Here is a 20,893-nt window from a genome sequence, read left to right as displayed (position 1 = left end):
AGGTAAGTATTGTAACATACCTAAATTATGCTATGTGTTTGCTACATATCTTATTTCCATGAGAAGTATTTCAAAGAAAGAGTAAATTTTTGAGAGGTTACACTAGGCGTTCGTAGCAAGATAAGAATCTGCAAGTTCATTTATGATAGTGCACCACAGTAGCACAGCTGGTAGAGCGGCTGCTCCACAGACCCAAGTTCAATCCTGACCTCAGGTGCTGTCTGTGTGGAGTTTGCACGTTCTTCCTGTGACCGTCATGGGTTTCCTCTGAGTGCTCCGGTTTCCCCCCATTTCTCAAAGACGTGCAGGGTTGTAGGTTAATTGACCTCTGTAAATTGCCCCCAGTGTGTAACGAATGGATGCGGAAGTGGGATAAGAGAAGGAGTGTGAGTGGGTGATCGATGGTCGACGTGGCCTCACTAGTATTGGGCCTGTTTCCATGCTGCATCTTCCAATTAATTCAATCAATGTGTGTAAGTGCAAATATGAGAGGGGCAGCAGATATGATAGGAGTACTTGAGTGGTTTTTAGAATGACACAGAGGTATGCAGGGAATGAAAGGCACGCAGATCACGTGCAGGCAGAGGAAATCAGTTTAACTTGGCTTCATGTTTGGCATGAACCGAGTAGGTGAGGGGGGCAATATTTAATGGGAACCTGAGGGCTAACTTTTTTACACAAAGGGTGAATGGAATGAGCTGCCGGAGAAGGTAAACATAGAAACATAGAAACATAGAAAATAGGTGCAGGAGTAGGTCATTCGGGCCCTTTGAGCCTGCACCGCCATTCAATATGATCATGGCTGATCATCCAACTCAGTATCCTGTACCTGCCTTCTCTCCATACTCCCTGGTCCCTTTAGCCACAAGGGCCACATCTAACTCCCTCTTAAAAATAGCCAATGAACTGGCCTTAACTACCTTTTGCGGCAGAGAATTCCAGAGATAGTGTAGGTTTTTCTCATCTCGGTCCTAAAAGACTTCCCCCTTATCCTTAAACTGTGACCCCTTGTTCTGGGCTTCCCCAACATCGGGAACAATCTTCCTGCATCTAGCCTGTCCAACCCCTTAAGAATTTTGTAAGTTTCTATAAGATCCCTTCTCAATCTTCTAAATTCCAGCGAGTAAAAGCCGAGTCTATCCAGTCTTTCTTCATGTGAAAGTCCTGACATCCCAGGAGTCAGTCTGGTGAACCTTCTCTGTACTCCCTCTATGGCAAGAATATCCTTCCTCTGATTAGGAGACCAAAACTGTACGCAATACTCCAGGTGTGGTCTCACCAAGACCCTGTACAACTACAGTAGAACCTCCCTGCTCCTATACTCAAATCCTTTTGCTACGAATGCTAACATGCCATTCGCTTTCTTCACTGCATGCTGCACCTGCATGCCTACTTTCAATGACTGGTGTACCATGACACCCAGGTCTCGTTGCATCTCCCCTTTTCCTAATTGGCCACCATTCAGATAAAAGTCTACTTTCCTGTTCTTGCCACCAAAGCGGATAACCTTACATTTATCCTCATTGTACTGCATCTGCCATGCATTTGCCCACTCACCCAACCTATCCAAGTCACAGTGCAGCCTCCTAGCATCCTCCTCAAGCTAACACTGCCCCCCAGCTTCGTGTCATCCGCAAACTTGGGAGATGTTGCATTCAATTCCCTCGTCCAAATCATTAATATATATTGTAAATAGCTGGGGTCCCAGCACTGAGCCTTGTGGTACCCCATTAGTCACTGCCTGCCATTCTGAAAAGGACCTGTTTACTCCTACTCTTTGCTTCCTGTCTGCCAGCCAGTTCTCTATCCACATCAATACTAAACCACCAATACCGTGTGCTTTAAGTTTGCATACTAATCTCTTATGTGGGACCTTGTCGAAAGCCTTCTGAAAGTCCAGATATAACACATCCACTGGTTCTCCCTTAACCACTCTACTAGTTACATCCTCAAAAAATTCTATAAGATTCGTCAGACAGGATTTACCTTTCATAAATCCATGCTGACTTTGTCCAATGATTTCACCACTTTCCAAATGTGCTGCTATCCCATCTTTAATAACTGCCTCTAGCATTTTTCCCACTACCGATGTTAGACTAACTGGTCTGTAATTCCCCGTTTTCTCTCTCCCTCCCTTTTTAAAAAGTGGGGTTACATTAGCTACCCTCCAATCCTCAGGAACTACTCCAGAATCTAAAGAGTTTTGAAAAATGATTCTGGGGCTACTTCCTTAAGCACTCTGGGATGCAGCCTATCTGGCCCTGGGGATTTATCGGCCTTTAATCCATTCAATTTAGTTAACACCACTTCCCGACTAACCTGGATTTCACTCAGTTCCTCCATCTCATTTGACATCCGGTCCCCTGCCATTTCCTGCAGATTATTTATATCTTCCTTAGTGAAGACAGAACCAAAGTAGTTATTCAATTGGTCTGGCATATCCTTGTCCCCATGATGAATTCATCTGTTTCTGACTGCAAGGGGCCTACATTTGTAGCTGCGGCAGGTACTATCGCAATGTTTAAGAAACATTTTGACAGTACATGGATTAGATAGGTTCAGAGGGATACGAGTCAAAAGCTGGCAGATGGGACTAGTGTAGGTCGGCGAGGGCAAGTTGGGCTGAAGGGCCTGTTTGCACGCTGTATCACTCTATGACTACCTCTCCCAGTAAAGTGTAGTGGTTTTTCTTTCCATTTGTGTACGGTTATCCTGTGAATAGTACGTTTTTTTCTGCAACTGGACAGAGTGCAGGTTTTCTATGGCTGATTCATATTATTTGCTTGTCCTGCCACTGAAAACAAAAAGCAAGGTAGGAGTTGACCCTAAACGTAAGGATGTAAACGGGTGTAAAAGCCCAGGATGTGTGACACCAGTAAAGGAGCTGAATGATTCACAGTTTCAAATGGTGTTGGTAAAACTATATTATGTACACTTGTTCTAAGCTCATTGTTGTATATTTTTTATTGAAATCGGATTTCTTATTTTACAGTTATTCATCAGCTCCTTTTCCCCTTTGTTCCCAGCTTGTTTTACAACCATTTTTGCGGGTCTGGACTTCCCAGGCAATGACTACCGTCAGTACGTAGTGGAGGATGAGCACATCTGTCAAAGAGAATGTACCGAGGAGCCGGACTGCCAGTTTTACACCTTCGCAAATGGGTTATATCAAAACAGTCGACAGCGGTGAGTCAAACAATCCACATGCAAGAGACAAAAATATCTCTAATGTCTTGTCTGGAGGATGGCACTCATGGACTTTTATCTATTGTTTCCTTCTGGCAATTATTACTTAATTATTTTAACTCAGTAGAAATGTTTGCCAAAGATGACAGCTTCTCTGCAGCATGCACGACCAGTTCAAGAGACTAGTTTATTTCACAGTGGGAGCTGCAGAGAAACCGTGTGCTGAAATGTTTGATGATTTCATAAACATTTTGGACTTGGTTACAATCTGCATTACTTTTGATACCTCAAAAAGAGTGAAAATATGTTTAGTGGGTTTGTAAATATTTGAAACCTTGAAATGATTCAGTCCAATCACTCTGAAGAGGGATCCTGACCCGAAACATCGCCTTCCCATTCCCTTTCCAGATGCTGCCTGACGCAGAGTTACTCCAGCACTTTGTGTTTTGCTTAAGATTCCAGCATCAGCAATTTCTTGACTCTCTCTTAATTTTTTTGTTTTGTTTTAGCTATATTTGCTATCTCAAGAAGAGCAAAGAAGGAACACCATCAAAAATAACAACTCTTCAGAATGTTGTATCTGGATTTCCTTTAAGAGAATGTGGGTTCAATAACTTAGGTATGTCCACAATTATTTCAATCAGGGAAGAGTGAAATGGAAACTAACTATCAATGTAAATTCCTTTCCAAAAAACTGTATTTCATCTTCGTTATGCATTATAACCGTTTTTATTTTATCCAGTTAAGAAAGGTGCAATGTGGTCTAACAAAACAGCTAGATTAATGAATCCACACAATACGATGTGTGAATATGTAGTGCACACACTTTACCATAATAATAATAATAATAATACATTTTATTTATGGGCGCCTTTCAAGAGTCTCAAGGACACCTTACAAATATTTAGCAGGTAGAGGAAAAACATGTAAGGGGAATGAAATAAATAGTAGAGACATGACTAGTACACAAAGTAAAGACAGAATTCAATACAAAACACAGTATGAGGCAATTAATGCACAGATGAAAAGGGAGAGGGACGTGGGGCTAAGGATAGGCAGAGGTGAAGAGATGGGTCTTGAGGCGGGACTGGAAGATGGTGAGGGACACGGAATTGCGGATCAGTTGGGGGAGGGAGTTCCAAAGCCTGGGAGCTGCCCTGGAGAAGGCTCTGTCCCTTTTAACAATTTTACCAATTGCAATAAAAGCAGTAGATGGCCGAGTCCATTCTAACCAGCAAGAAACGGTGTGTATACTAATCCTAGAGTAATCCTCTTTTATTCACCCACTTTCCCATCAATTCTCCACAAATTAAGATCCCCTCCTGTAGCAATCTATTTATCTTGCAGTTGTGCGCAATCTCTCAGCATGTTTATTCTGCTAATTCCTGTTGACTACTTGGGGGCCTATAGTACACTCCCAAGCAGGTGATCACCCACTTTTCATTTCTCAGTTCCACGCTAAAAGCCTCATTGGACTATCCTACAGTTTTTAGTTTTAGTTTTAGAGAAACAGTGCGGAAACAGGCCCTTCGGCCCACCGGTCCACGCCGACCAGCGATCCCCGCACATTAACAATATCCTACACCCACTAGGGACAATTTTTACATTTACCAAGCCAATTAACCTACAGACCTGTACGTTTTTGGAGTGTGGGAGGAAACCGAAGAGCTCAGAGAAAACCCACGCAGGTCATGGGGAGAACGTACAAACTCTGTACAGACAGCACCCATAGTCGGGATCGAACCCGGGTCTCCGGAGCTGCATTCGTTGTAAGGCAGCAACTCGACCGCTGTTCCACCGTGACCACCAATAATGTTTTCTCAGGCTATTGCCATGTTCCCCTTAATCAATAAAGCAAAATTCCCTCCTCTTTTACTCCAATCTGTACCTCAACTGCAGCACATTTACCCAGGAACATTAAGCCACCAATCCTGTCTTTCCAATAGCCAGTTTTCTGTAATGGCGATGTTATCCCGGTTGTATGCACTAGCCATGCCCTGAGTTGATCCACGTTACCTGTCAGGCTTCGAGCATTGAAAGAATAAGTGCATCAATAAGAACCATAATTCCTCACACCCTGCCGTAATCCTAACTGTCCTGTCTGCTGAATGTGCTTTCATTGACTTCTGCACCAAATTTTAGACTCCCACCTTCCCCACCACTGCATTGGATCCTGTCCCCCTGCCAATCTTGTTTAAACCCTGCTGAGTAGCACTAGCTGGCCCTTGAGGTAATGCTATTTAAACTTTAGCCTAACTGCCTATATTCACTCCGCGCCTCTTCGACCTGTGCAATTTGTGTCAATGTACACAACAGCTTCCGGCTGCTCCCCCCCCCCCCCCTGTTGAGAATGTTCTGCAGTTGCTCCGAGACATCCTGGACCCTTGACCAAGGAGACTACACACCATCTTGGAGTCTCATTGCTGTTGCAGAACCTCCTGTCTGTCCCCGTAACTAATTACCAATATTTGCCTTCATTGGTCGGGACATTGAGTATAAGAGGCTGGAAGATATAAGGCAGCTTTATAGGACTTTGTTTAGGCTGCATTTGCAGTATTGTGTGCAGTTTCGTTCACATATTACAGGATGGGTGGAGGTACATGCGAGCAGTGGAGAGGACTTGATAGTAGTTTATAAAATTATGAGAGGGTAGACAGTCAGAACCTTTGTCCCAGTGTGAAAATGTCAAAGAATAATGAGTTGTTTAAGAAGGAACTGCAGATGCTGGAACAATCGAAGGTAACAAAATGCTGGAGAAACTCAGCGGGAGAGGCAGCACCGAGATCCTTCTTCAGACTGATGAGGGGATGGGGGGGGGGGGGGGCGGGAAGAAGAAAGGAAGAGGGGGAAACAGGGGGCTGGGGGACAGCGGGAAAGGGGGGGGGAAAGAGGGAGAAAGCAAGGATTACCTGAAATTGGAGACGTCAATGTTCATAATGGGCATAACTTTAAGGGGAGAGTGGCAAAGAAGATGTGCAGGGCAAGGTTTTTTATGCAGAGTAGTGGGTGTGGAATGTGCTCACAGAGGTGATGGTGAAAGAAGATACAATAGTGGCATTTGAGAGGCTTTATGTTGCCACATAAACATGCAGGGAACGGAGGGATATGGATCGTGTGCAGGCAGAATGGATTGTTAATCTGCAAAATGTTTGACAAAGACATTGTGGGCCAAAAGGCCAGTTCCTGTGATGTACTGCTGTCTGTTCTATGTTCTAATTATCCATCAAACTCCTACAGAAGCTTCTGCCACACTAAGCAATAGTCACAATGTGTTGTGTTCTGCCTCCGAAATTCACCCAACAATGACAATGAATCTGAGCTTATTGTTGCCTGGCACAGTCTTCTTTCTTTCAGAAACGTAATGTGTTCATTTAATTTGTTTCTGTTTGTTTGCCTGAGCCTATTGTCCCTGTAATGTTGCTGCAAACAAGATTTCCATTGCACCTGTGTGTGTGTTAGACAATAAACGCAGCATGATTTTATTTGAACTTTGGAGGAATAGTTTCTTGCCATGCAATTACCAGTACAAACCTCAATGGGGCCATCTTGTGGCAGCAGTCCAACACTTCATCAGCATGAAGCTGAGTAGATCAATATCTTCAGTCCACATTATCCGTTGATTTCTGTCTGCGGGCACCTGTAAACTGGACATTGGCCCCTGGCCCCACCACACGTTACTATGAACAATTATGTCCCTGTACATGTACATCTTGAGATTCATTGTGGTTCACTGTGGTTCAGTGGTTCAGCTAGCAAAGCTGTTGCCTCGCAACATCAGCAACCCTGGTTCAATCCTGGTTTCATAAGGTCATATGGTCATAAGGAACAGGAGTAGAATTAGGCCATTTGGCCCATCAAGTCTACTCCACCATTCAATCATGGCCAATCTATCTCTCCTTCCTAACCCCATTCTCCTGCCTTCTCCCCTAGCCTCTGACACCTATAGTGCTGTTTGCGTGGAGCTTGCATGTTCTTCCGGTGACCATGTTGGGTTTCCTTGAGGTGCTCCAGTGTCCTTCCACATCTTAAAGATTTATGGGTTTGCAAATTAATTGGCCACTGTAAAATGTTCCCAGTGTGTAGGTGGTTGGTGGATCTGGGGGAAGTTTATGGGAATTTAGGCAGAATATAAATAAATAGGATTCACATTATGGGGATAGGGCAGGAGAATGAGGTTGAGAGGGACAGATAAATCAGCCTTGATTGAATGGCAGAGTAGAATTGATGGGCCAAATTGCCTAAATCTCTTCTTAGAACTTATGAACGTAAGATGAATGTATTGGATGCAAGATGGTCAGCGTTGACTTGGTGCTTACAAAATGATTTCAAAAGAGATTGCTGATCTTAAGTATATGATCTTAAGTATCAATGGAAGTACTTTGTTAGTGAATATTTCTTTTTAGGAATTCAACAATGGATTAATATAGAAATATAGAAATATAGAAAATAGGTGCAGGAGGAGGCCATTTGGCCCTTTGAGCCAGCACCGCCATTCATTGTGATCATGTCCCCTATCAATAACCCGTGCCTGCCTTCTCCCCATATCCCTTGACTCACTAGCCCCTAGAGCTCTATCTAACTCTCTCTTAAATCTATCCAGTGACTTGGCCTCCACTGCCCTCTGTGGCAGGAAATTCCATAAATTCACAACTCTCTGGGTGAAAAAGTTTTTTCTCACCTCAGTCTTAAATGACCTCCCCTTTATTCTAAGACTGTGGCCCCTGACTCTGGACTCGCCCAACATTGGGAACGTTTTTCTGCATCTAGCTTGTCCAGTCCTTTTATAATTTTATATGTTTCTAGAAGATACCCTCTCATCCTTCTAAACTCCAATGAATACAAGCCTAGTCTTTTCGATCTTTCCTCATATGACAGTCCCGCCATCCCAGGGATCAATCTCGTGAACCTACGCTGCACTGCCTCAATCACAAGGATGTCCTTCCTCAAATTAGGCAACCAAAACTGTACACAATACTCCAGATGTGGTCTTACCAGAGCCCTATACAACTGCAGAAGAACCTCTTTACTCCCATACTGAAATCCTCTTGTTATGAAGGCCAACATTCCATAGCTTTCTTCACTGCCTGATGTACCTGTATGCCAACTTTCAGTGACCGGTGTACAAGGACGCCCAGGTCTCGCTGCACCTCCCCCTTACCTAGCCTAACCCCATTGAGATAATAATCTGCCCCCTTGTTTTTGCCGCCAAGATGGATAAACTTACATTTATCTGTATTATACTGCATCTGCCACGCATCTGCCCACTCACTCAACCTGTCCAGGTCACCCTGCAACCTCCTAACATCCTCTTCACAGTTCACACTGCCACCCAGCTTTGTGTCATGCGCAAACTTGCTAGTGTTGCTCCTAATTCCCTCTTCCAAATCATTAATATATATGGTAAACAGTTGTGGCCCCAACGCCGAGCCTTGGGACACTCCACTCGCCACTGCCTGCCATTCTGAAAAGGACCCGTTCACTCCTACTCTTTGCTTCCGGTCTGCTAACCAATTTTCTATCCATGTCAGCACCCTACCCCCAATACCATGTGCTCTAATTTTAGTCACCAGTCTCCCATGCGGGACCTTATCAAAGGCTTCTGAAAGTCTATATACACCACATCCACTGGCACCCCTTCATCCATTTTACTTGTCACATCCTCAAAAAATTCCAGAAGATTAGTCAAGCATGATTTCCCTTTCATAAATCCATGTTGACTTGGACTAATCCTTTTACTGCTATACAAATGCCCCATTATTACCTCTTTAATAATTGACTCCAGCATCTTTCCCACCACCGAAGTCAGGCTAACTGGTCTGTAATTCACCGTTTTCTCTCTCGCTCCTTTCTTGAAAAGTGGGATAACATTAGCTATCCTCCAATCCACAGGAACTGATCCTGAATCCATTGAACATTGGAAAATGATCACCAATGCATCCACTATTTCTAGAGCTTTTATGCGTCCACTATTTCTGGAGCTTCCCAATGGTTCTAGTGCCTTATGAACATTTGGAATATTTATCCACTGCAATCCATGCCCTGTCCATTGCAGATGACAAGGACTTTATGTACCCAATGTACAGGGAAGTGAGTATTGGTATGGCTAGTAACTTGGTCAAGTAGAATTTTTTTGGAGCCATCTTCTTACCAATATTTTTTTGCGTGGTGCAGAGATCAAATTGATTTCTTCTCGCGGGTCTCTGATTGAATTTGTTGTAGAATCCCAATGATGGTTGGTGAGTCTGGGTGGCACATTTCGACAGCACACCCCTGACTTTTGGCTTTTGTCCCATGAGTCTTCTGATGTGAACATCATGCTCAGCAAGAATACAGCTGGATCTGCGAGCGAACAAGGTGCAGACTATTTTGACTATCACCTGGGGTTTCACATCTAAGTTAATAGAACTAATACGTACGTTATTCTGCAACCTCCTTACCATTTATTTTTCAAATTAGCTATTTCAGTATATAGTAACATAGAGACATAGAAAATAGCTGCAGGAGTAGGCCATTCGGCCCTTTGAGCCAGCACCGCCATTCACTGTGATCATGGCTGATTAACCAAAATCAGTACCCCGTTCCTGCTTTCTCCCCATATCCTTTGATTCCGTTAGCCCTAAGAGCCATAACTAACTCAAAAATACCCATATTCCTGCAGGAAATACAGATTACAGAAATTATCATTTTAAATTTAAAATGTAGTTGTTTATCCTCTTTAAAAGGGTTTGTGTTCATGAGGTAGTACTATTATAGAAGAGCCAATGAAGTCAGAGTGTCAGGTAGTCATGCACTACAGAAGCAGGCCCTTCGGCCCAACTCATCCAGGCCAACCAAGATCTAAGCTGGTCCCATTTGGAAGTCTGAAAATTTCCCTTCATGGTTGTCTTAAATAAATATTTAATTGGACTTTTAGATCAATAAATGACAAAAAAATAAACAAATAGCCAAACGCAGTCCTAGCTTTGTAAAATCATGTCATGTTTTGCTTAGTTTCAGAATGTAAAACTGATCTTTATGAAGATGTAGATTTCCCCGGAAATGATATCACTTCGGTCCTGGCACCTGATGCAAACGTCTGTCAAAAAATATGCACTTATCATCCTCGATGTTTGTTCTTCACGTTTGTGGAGAAAGATTGGAACATTGACCTAAGAAGGTACGATAGCAATTGTACATATTTAGTAATATGTTTGAACTGAAAATGTCTTCATATTTCTCTTTCGTGATAGGAACATTTAAATCTCCCATTGAATTGTTGTTTGAGAAAAGGAACTAATTTGGTGCGACTGCAGGTGATGGGGCTTCCAATAGATTCATGCAGGAGCTAAACAACCCCTATGGCCGACTGTGTCCATGCTGATCATCAAGTAACTATCTATACTAAGCCTATTTACCAACAATTACCAGGGTGGCACGGTGGTGCAGTGGGCGTCATGGTGACGCAGCGGTGGAGCTGCTACCTTTTGGCGCCAGTGGACCCGGGTCGATCCTGACTACGGGTGCAGCCTGTAGGGAGTTTGTACATTCTCCTCGTGACTGCATGGGGTTTCTCCGAAATCTTCGGTTTCCTCCCACACTCCAAAGACATACAGGTTTGTAGGTTAATTTCCTTGCTATAAATGTAAATTCTCCCTGGCGTGTGTACGATAGTGTTAATGTGCGGGGATTACTGGTGGGTGCGGACTCGGTGGGCTGAAGGGCCAATTTCCGCGCTGTATCTCTAAACTAAACTAAACCAAACTAAACTCACTAAATGAAACTAAATTGATCCAAAGCCTACCATTGTATTGCAATTTAAGTGCACATTCAAATGTGAGATGAGGAAAGTACCTGCCCATTGAGTGGGTTGCAGAATCCAATCACTGTGGATGGTGAAAAATTCTTGTCTGAACTCTTGCATATCAGACAAGAGTTTTGGGAGAGGCTGAGTGGTGAGATGTGGTGAGTATAGAAAGAGAACGATTCAGATTGAGTCTTTTCCTCCTAATAGATGAAAGAGATCCCTAAAGCGGATCAAATAATATTCAATAATTATTTTTCATGTTCTCTCTAATAATATTGGTCCATTCATCAACAACACCATAATAATTTATCTGGCCAAAATTGCAATGCTCTTTGTGAGATCCTGACCCACAACAATTATTATATTATTCAATGGCTGTTTAGATTTTCTTGGCTGTTTCAAATATGATTGCACAGATCAATTAATTTTGAGGACCTGAAATATTTGTTACTTATTACCAGTAAGGGAGAGAGAAAGAGAGTTACTACCAAACATGGGGAAATTAAATTGGATTTCTATTTCAAAGTTACCCCGAATTTCATTACATTTCTCTATATTTATTTGGTTACCAATGGATATTATAACTAACATCATGACTGAACATTTTCTAGATTTTACTGTTATTTAAAACAAACTGCAACGGGAGCACCGTCAAGGATAACAAAGTTACAAAACGTCGTAAGTGGGTTTTCCCTCAAATGGTGCAAGAATCAGATAAGTCGTAAGTAATTGTAAAACCACTAATAGTTTATTATATTTTCCTTTAAGTTGCTTCTTGACATAACTGAGAAATGGCCATTTAAAAAAAATATTCATTTGTGGGATCTAATTGCTACCAGCAAAATGTAAAATCACATGGCTTTATTTATTTCCCTTTAAGTTGTTTCTTGACATGAATGAGCAACAGCCATTTTAATAACATTCATTTTATGGACCTACTTTCCTCCAGCAAGGGCAGGATTTATTGGTCATCTCTAAAGATCAGTGGGCCGCTTTCTTGCACTGCTGAAGTCTAGGATGTAGGTTTCGTGACAATGAAAAACCTGCAATATTGTTGAAAGTCAGGAGAGGGCATGATTAGAGGGGAACCAGTAGGTACTGTAGATAATGAGTACAGGTATCAGAGGTTATGGGGAGAATAGAGTTAGGAGGGAAAGATAGATCAGCCATGATTTAAATGGTGGAATTGACTTGATGAGCCAAATGGCCTAATCTAATCCTATTCCTTATGACCTTATGATCCTTGTCCCTTCTTTTGTCCTCCTTGGCAGTAGAGGTCATGGACATCGTGGGTGCTCTCACCAAAGCTGGGGCGTCCAAATCCAGTACCTTTTGTTGAGAGTTGACAATGCAGAGACTAGGTGCTGATGGTAGATGGGTAATGTTTTATTTGCTTAATGGGGTACTAATAAAATATGCTGCTTTGTCCTGTCTAATGTTGAGCTTCCTGACAGCTGTTGGTGCTGTGCTCATTCAGGAAAGTAGAAAGTATTTATTTTAGTTTTGGTTTAGGTTTATTATTGTAACATGTACCAAGGTACAGCTTTGTTTTGCATGCTATCCATGCAAGTCAGATAATACCATACATACTGCAGATACGATCAAGCCAAAATCAAGTACAATAGGCTATACTGTAGGTAGAGCAAAGGGGAAGATACAGAGTGCAGAATATATTGCAGAGGAATAACAGTTTCAGAGACAAAGTCCAATGTCTGAAATGGGGTAAATGTGAATAGGGCAATACCCTAGCTTATGTTCAGATGCCTGATTACAAAGGGAAATAAGCTGTTCCTGAGACGAGTGGCGCATGCCTTAATCTTTCTGCCAATGGGAAAGAGGAGAAGAACGAAAGGCCGCGGTGGGACATGTCTTTGATGATGTTGGCTGCAGAAGTGTAGATGGAGTTGATGGTGGGGCGTCTGGACTGTGATGAATTGGGCTATATCTACAATGCTCTGCAAATTGTTGTGGTCTTGGGCAGAATTATTCCCAAACCAAGCTGTGATGCAATCCAACAAATGGTCTCTGTGGAAGTTACTCTCCAGATGTGCCATCTAGAATGTTCAAAGGCCCTGGGACATCATAACGTGAGATGCTGACCACAGGATACTCAGCCACTGACCTGCCTTGGTACTTATGCGGCTGATCTGTTTGAGTATCTGATGAATGCTGATTTTTTTCTTTCAAATTGATATTGGGCAATTAGGTGATGGTTATGTGATTCAATGTCAAGGGTAGATGATGAGACATTCTCTTGTTAGAGATTGTATGAACCTGGCATTACTTTCCAGTCCATGCGTTAATGCTTTAATGTAGTTATTCCCATGAAGGAATTTAAAAAAAAAACGTTCAATTGCCTCAAACTCAAAGTAAAAATAGGTAATCATTGAAATATGCAATCAAAAGGTTAGTGGTTGAATGCAAAGATAGAATGAGATTTACCACATGTTTCTGCAGAATAGAACTAGATTGGAAAAAGTCAAAACTTCTACAAGTTCAATGAGATTCTGCCAGCTGTTGCAACATAGAAACATAGAAAATAGGTGCAGGAGTAGGCCATTCAGCCCTTCGAGCCTGCACCGCCATTCAATATGATCATGGCTGATCATCCAACTCAGTATCCTGTACCTGCCTTCTCTGCATACCCCCTGATCCCTTTAGCCACAAGGGCCACATCTAACTCCCTCTTAAATATAGCCAATGAACTGGCCTCAACCACCTTCTGTGGCAGAGAATTCCAGAGATTCACCACTCTCTGTGTGAAAAACTGTGACCCCTTTTCCTTTTCCTTTCTTTTCATTTTCATTCTTTTCATTTCCAACATTTCCTTTCTTTTCAGCTTTCCAAAAGGATCATTCCCTTCATGACTTCATGACTTCCTTGTCCGCTCTTTCTTCTCCACCAACCATTCCACTTCTCTGTGCGACTGCAGGGGGTACAACACCTACCCTTTTATCTCATCTCATCCCACCATCCTTGGATGCAAAATGTTCTTCCAGGCTTTTTGCGCAGGAGATCATGTCCCACGAACTTGGCTGAGCTATTTTTAAAGAAGTAAGCAAAGAGTCGATGAAGGCAGAGTGTGAGACATATTCAGCATCTGCAGGGAGGGAAACAAGTGAATGCGTCAGGAGGAAGAACTTTTGTCAGAACAGAAAAGGTGACAATGAAGGCTTGTAAAGCAGCATAGAGCACAGGGGAGAGTGTCAACATAACTGCAGGGTTTTCAAGCTTCTTTTGCCTTCTTCTCAGTTCTGACAAAGGGTCTTCCACCTATTTCTCTGTGAAGAAAGCGAATGGTATGTTTGCATTCATAGCAAAAGGATTTGAGTATTTGAGTATTGATTTTGCAGCCTGTGTTTCTGATGTCTATGAGGGTGTGGATTTTCTGGGGGAAGACTTCCGTTATTCTGATGCAATAAACTATCAGGATTGCCAACAACAGTGCACAAATGATCGTAATTGCCAGTTCTTCACATATGTAAATCAAAGTTATTCGGAAACGTTTCGACGGTAGGTTCAGAAATTTTAATATCACCTTCCATAAGCAGTTTAAACATTTATATTGCCAGGTAAAACTGTCTGATTTTAACGAGCATTGGAACAGTATAAATAGATCAACACAGAATTTGAGATTTTCTCAGCAACCTCTAAATAAATGGAAACAAAATGAATTAAAATCAAATGTCTACGGAGATTAAATTATATGTATCTATTTGGATTGTCAGAACATTAAGGTGATTTCAGTGTTCTTGCTTTTTCTCTCTTTAGTCAGATATGCCACATGAAAAAGAGTATAAAAGGAATTCCAAGTAGAATTCATCTTCTCAACAATGTTGTGTCTGGATTTTCCTTAAAGGAATGTGGATTATCAAGTCAAGGTAAAAAGTAACAAGCTCAGCTTTTTGGTGCACAGAATGAATGAGTTGGACCTGATTTTATCTACACGACTATATGCGTTGTATAGACAGAGTTTTGTTTGAAACAGCTGATTGAACTCAATTCACTCACATTATTATTTATGTTATAAATTAGTGTATTGGATATATGTGCAAAAATTGTAGCAGCATTACTTTTATAACTAACTTGAACCAATGTGCGGCATTAGAGACTTTTTAATGGACTTTTCTTGTGTAGTGGGGAAAATACTAGCCTATTCTTCTTCTTCTTCTTCTTCTTCTTCTTCTTGCATATGGTGTGCACAGCCTAAAGTTGTAGGACAACTTGTCTATTTGATCTTATTTGATTGTGCACACCGGGTTGATTGCATTCGTCGAAACAGGGCGGACCACGTGAAGGTTGCAATCTTCCAGCCAGTCTATTATTAAAATTAACTCAGTAGCTCAAATGGGGAGCATTCAGAATTTGATTACTGGTGCGCACTGCTGTGACATAATTAATTATCCAGGGTTTGGTGTTCGTTAATGTTTGCTTGACAAGCTTTTGGCTCCAAATGCTATGGATTGAATAATTGTGAAGGATGTTGTCAACTACCACCAATAGAAAGTAGATTGTTAATATTCAGAGCATTATTCTTATTAGTTTCCAACTGATTTTGGACTGTGTGTAACAAGTGGTGCAAAATAATTTTGTTTGATTAATTTATTAAATGATACAGCATCGAAACAGGCCCTTTGGCCCACCAAGTCCATGCCGACCATTGATTACCTGTTCACACTAGTTCTATGTTATCCCACTTTCTCATCCACTCCTTACATACTGCAGGCAATTTACAGAGGTCAACTAACCTACAAACCCTTGTGTCTTTGGGATAGGGGTGGAAACTGGAGCACCCGGAGGAAACCAACATTGTCATAGGACGAGCGTGCAAAATGCACACAGTGTACAACCGAGGTCAGGATTGAACCTGGGTCACTGGCACTGTGAGGCAGCAGCTCTAGCAGCTGTGGCACTGTACCACCCTTGGGTGCTGACAGTTTGTTTCCTTAATCCACTTTGTGTCGGCATGATCAGAAGCGCAAGAAGCAGGGCCGGATTTACGTATAAGCTAGACAAGTTTAAGCTTAGGGCCTCGAGATCTAGGGGAGCCTACTCACCTCGCTGCCTCACCCACCATCCACCCACCGGGACCTCCTACTCTTTGCCCGCTGACCCTGGCCACTCCACTGCCCTCCAGCAGCCCACAGCCATCACCTACCTGCAGCCTGGACTCAGCACCGGTCCTGAAGTTTCCACGCTGCAGATTCCCACTCCCCTGGGTTTGACTGCGCTGGGTCCTAGTGCTAGTCAGCCAACCCTGGTAATCTCAGTGGCTGTTCCACTGGGTCTTCCCCATTCCCCTCAAACCATGTGACCCCAGATCTTCCCCACCCACACTACAGTCCTCATACCCCCCTACCCCCTGACCACCCACCAACCCCCACTAGACATCGCCTTGGCCTCAGTCCACTCACCTGCCTTCCCCCGGCCCAAACCCCCATCCCTGCCGCAGGCCCAACACTCCAGAGCTTCAAACGGCGATCCAGGTAAGACATCGCCCGCTCCGCGTTGAATCCAATATGTATTTTAAAACCAACAGTTTAATGACAACATACAGTAGGATCTAAAAGTGTCACACTGTCACTGTCGGGTAGTCATGGTCCTCTAGTCGTGGGGGTGGGGGATTGGGAGGGGGGGGGGGGGGGCGCTCACAAGTGAAATAGCTTAGGGCCTTTCTTCATCTAAATCCGGCCCTGGCAAGAAGTACTCGTCTGGTTGGTTGGCACCTCATATTAATTTACAGTACTTTTGTAAACATGTCTGATTGCATGTTATTTTCCAAAGATATATTGTGTAGATTATGTGATGTGAAGAATTCCTTTAAATTGTTGCATTCATTATTATCCACCGACTCCAAAATTTTGAGACAAAGTAGAGTGGATGTAAGAAGATAATTCCCATATACTGGTAAGGTTTATTATAGAGTGATACATTGTGGAAACAGGCCCTTTGGCCCAACACGCCCACACCGGCCAACAATGCCCCAGCTACTCTAGTCCCACTTGCCTGCACTTGGTCCATAACCCTCCAAACCTGTCCAACTGTTTCTTAAACTATGCGATAGTCCCAGCCTCAACTATCTCCTCTGGCAGCTTGTTCCATACACCCACCACCCTCTGTGTGAAAAAGTTACCCCTCGGATTCCTATTAAATCTTTTCCCCTTCACCTTGAACCTAATGGTCCTCGATTCCCCTACTCTGGGTAAAAGTCTCTGTGCATCTACCCGATCTATTCCTCTCATGATTTTGTATACCTCCATAGATCTTCCCTCATCCTCCTACGCTCCATGGAATAGAGACCCAGCCTACTCAACCTCCCTCTAGTTCTGGCAACATTCTCATAAATATTTTCTGAATCAAACCTGACAATAGATTTCCTATAACATTGACCCCAGAACTGAACACAATATTCTAAATGCGGTCTCACCAACATCTAAAACAACTGCAACATGATCTACCATTTACTATGTAGGTCCTGCCCTTGTTCGACATCCCAAAATGCGACACCTCACATTTTTCTGTAGTAAATTCCATAAACCATTCCTCCGCCCACCTGGCCAATCGATCCAGATCCTGCTGTAATCTTTCACAACCATCTTCTCTACCTGCTAAACCACTAACTTTTGTATCATCAGCACATTTGCTAATCTTGCCCTGTATGCTCTCATCCAAATAATTGATCTTTGAATAATTAGTCCCAATTTGGACAGATGGAATTTGCATAGTACCCCATGGATGTGCTGAACTAATCTTTGACTCTATGACTGTAATCATTGTCACTTCAAGGTGCACGTTATCATATTGTTACCATTAATTAAGTGGGATCTTGCTGTGTAAAGACATCACTTTAGGAATACTTTTAGTTTAGTTTAGTTTAGAGATACAGCACAGAAACAGGCCCTTCGGACCACCGAATCCACACTGACTAGCAATCACACAATAGCACTGTCCTACACACTAGGGACAATTTACAATCTTCACCATAGCCTATTAATTTACAAAACCGTACCTCTTTGGAGTGTGGGAGGAAACTGGAGCATCCAGGGGAAACCCACGCAGTCATGGGGAGAACGGTGGCGCAGCGGTAGAGTTGCTGCCTTACAGCAAATGCAGCACCGTAGACTCGGGTTCGATCCTGACTACGGGTGCTGTCTGTACGGAGTTTGTACGTTCTCCCCGTGACGTGCGTGAGTTTTCTCCGAGATCTTTGGTTTCCTCTGACACTCCAAAGACATACAGGTTTGTAGGTTAATTGGCTTGGTAAATGTAAAAATTGTCCCTAGAGGGTATAACCATATAACCATATAACAATTACAGCACGGAAACAGGCCATCTCGGCCCTACAAGTCCGTGCCGAACAATTATTTTCCCCTAGTCCCATCTACCTGCACTAAGACCATAACCCTCCATTCCTTTCCCATCCATATACCTATCCAATTTATTTTTAAAAGTATAGGATAGTGTTAATGTGTGGGGATCGCTGGTCTGCGTGGACCCGGTGGGCTGAAAGGGCCTGTTTCCGCGCTGTATCACTAAACTAAACTAAACAAAACAAAACATACAAACTCCAAACAAACAGAACCCACAGTCAGGATCGAACCCGGGTCTCTGGCACTGTAAGGCAGCAACTCTACTGCTGCGTCACTCTGCCACCCGAGCTTCAAAGGCAGGAAAACACCTTCGAGGCTCCAAGGTGCCACATAAATCTGTATCTTTTTTTCTTAGTCTTTCACTTGTTTGACATTTAAAGCATGTTATAGGATTTTTATGTCTATTAAAGCCTTTTTTTCATTGTATTTTCAATACAGCTTGCAGAAGAAGGCTTTTACAGAATGTTGATTTCCCTGGGAATGATATTAAACATGTACTGGCTCCTAGTGCTGAAACATGTCAATTGATTTGCACATACTACCCCAATTGTTTGTTTTTTACATACGTAAACAATAAATGGACAAAGGATTCCAGGAAGTAAGTTCAATATAAAAGGTATTACAATATTTTGTATTTGTATTGTCCAGGTGAGCTACTGCATTAATACAAGGCATTGTAAAATACTAGAAAATACAGAAAATTCTGGAAGCAGGGCAGACAGCTTCTGTAGAGATGGAGGTGGACTTATTTTAGATCAATGACTTTTTATCAGCCGAACTGGAATATTATTAGACTGAAATCATTGTTTCTTGTGTGGGTGGAGCTGAGAAATAAGAAAGGAATGATCACCTTTTTGGGGGTGCACTACAGGTCACAAAAGCGTCCACGGCAATTTGAAGAGCAAATATGCCAGGAGATTGCATGCAGCTGCAGAACTAATAAGGTTGTCATAATAGGGGATTTTAACTTCCCCAATATTGACTGGGAATATCATTGTGTAGAAGGTTTATACGAGGCAGAATTTGTCAAATGTGTTCAGGAAAATGTCTTCAGACAATATGTTGAGAGCTCTCGACAGGAGAGGGCAACTCTTGATCTAATCTTAGGAAATTGGGAGGGGAAAGTGGATGAAATGTTCGTGGATGAGCCTTTTTGGATCAGCAACCACTGTTCTATTGAGTTTAAGTTAGTTATGGATAGATTCAGGGCTCTGAAAGAGGTAGCCTTAGAGATTGTGGAGTCATTATCGGTGATGTATCAAGAATCACTAGAGAGTGTGGAGTAGTCCCAGAGGACTAGAAAATTGCAAATGTTACTTCAACTGTTCTTCAGGGAGGGAGCAAAGCAAAAGAGGGGAAACTATAGGCCGGTTAACCCTACTTCAGTGATTGATAAGATTTTAGTCCACCATTAAGGATGAAGTTTCTGAGTACTTGGAAGCACATGATAAAATAGGCCAAAGGGAGATCTTGCCTGACAAATCTGTTGGAATTCTTTGAGGAAGTAAATAGCAGGATAGATAAAGGAGAGTCAGTGGATTTTCCTGGATTTTCAGAAGGCCTTGATAAGGTGCCGCCGTCAGATAAGGTGTCTCTGTCGAAAGACAAAGAAAATTAATATTGTAGGTGCTGATCTAGTTTTTGTCAGAACTGGGAAAAGGTAGAGAGAGAAGTAGAAATAGGTTAGAACTTGCTTAATTTCTAACATTTCCCAGTTTTATTGAAAGAACATGGAAATATTAACCTAGATGCTGCCTGACCTACTGTGTATAATCAATAATTTTAATTTCAATGTCCCCAAAGATGTTGCCTGACCTGCTGAGTTTTACTGATAATTTTAATGCTACGATCAATTTCACTTCAACGTCAACCATAAGACAGCAGAGATGATGCATACATGTCGTGCAGCAATAATCATTTTTCCTGCTTGAAAGTTCAGGAACTGCTGAGGCTGAATTGGCACAATTGTCTTTCTATCATAGTAGAATCTCTGGAAAAAATGGTAGTAAATCTTAGAGTAGGACCATAAGAAAAGTCAAAGGAAGATAGATCAACAGTCAGAGGTTGGCTTGTCAGTTTAGGGCCAGATGAAGGGAAATCAGGGTCATGGGTCGTGCCGGAGAAAATAATTGGGCTGTGAATGGACCTAGAGAATGATCAGGATTGTGGATTGGAGCCTTACTGAGTCAACTCCACTGCAGTATCTCAATCTCACATGTCTTTGGACATGTCAAAACGCTGTTGTGATAAAGTGGGTTGTGATACTGACAAGTGCTATATTTTATGAGGGTAAATTTTAACACTAACAAGTTGAGAAATATAAATTATAAACAAAAATATGTCTGAACAGGTTCATATTCATTTTCAATTCATCTGCAGAAATTGGTGTTACTTGAAGAAAACAGAATCAGGACTTCCTTCCTCCTCTACGCCTTTAAGTGAGGTGGTGACTGGTTATTCACTGCGAAGTTGCTCAGACATTCCTGGTATGTGGTATAATAATAATAATAATAATAATAATAATAATAATAATAATAATAAAAATAATATCTTT

General features: G+C 42.3%; 1 protein-coding gene across 2 annotated transcripts in view; it reads left to right on the top strand.

Moving 5' to 3' along the window:
- The window catches only part of LOC116978510 (coagulation factor XI-like), a 99,255-nt gene that overhangs the window by 56,564 nt on the left and 21,798 nt on the right, over window positions 1-20,893 (top strand). Inside the window, exons 5-12 of one of the 2 annotated variants that reach the window (XM_033029703.1) lie at window positions 3,027-3,186; window positions 3,696-3,805; window positions 10,177-10,342; window positions 11,581-11,690; window positions 14,323-14,482; window positions 14,741-14,850; window positions 18,778-18,937; window positions 20,719-20,825. In XM_033029703.1, the coding sequence (XP_032885594.1) occupies window positions 3,027-3,186; window positions 3,696-3,805; window positions 10,177-10,342; window positions 11,581-11,690; window positions 14,323-14,482; window positions 14,741-14,850; window positions 18,778-18,937; window positions 20,719-20,825 (1,083 nt within the window). The remainder of the gene's footprint in view (window positions 1-3,026; window positions 3,187-3,695; window positions 3,806-10,176; window positions 10,343-11,580; window positions 11,691-14,322; window positions 14,483-14,740; window positions 14,851-18,777; window positions 18,938-20,718; window positions 20,826-20,893) is intronic. The other variant, XM_033029693.1, reaches the window with a different exon arrangement.

The sequence above is a fragment of the Amblyraja radiata genome, chromosome 1, assembly GCF_010909765.2.
Source record: "Amblyraja radiata isolate CabotCenter1 chromosome 1, sAmbRad1.1.pri, whole genome shotgun sequence".
Classification (NCBI taxonomy): domain Eukaryota; kingdom Metazoa; phylum Chordata; class Chondrichthyes; order Rajiformes; family Rajidae; genus Amblyraja; species Amblyraja radiata.
Note: the sequence above shows the minus strand (reverse complement) of the source record. Positions and strands in the feature narration are given on the sequence as shown.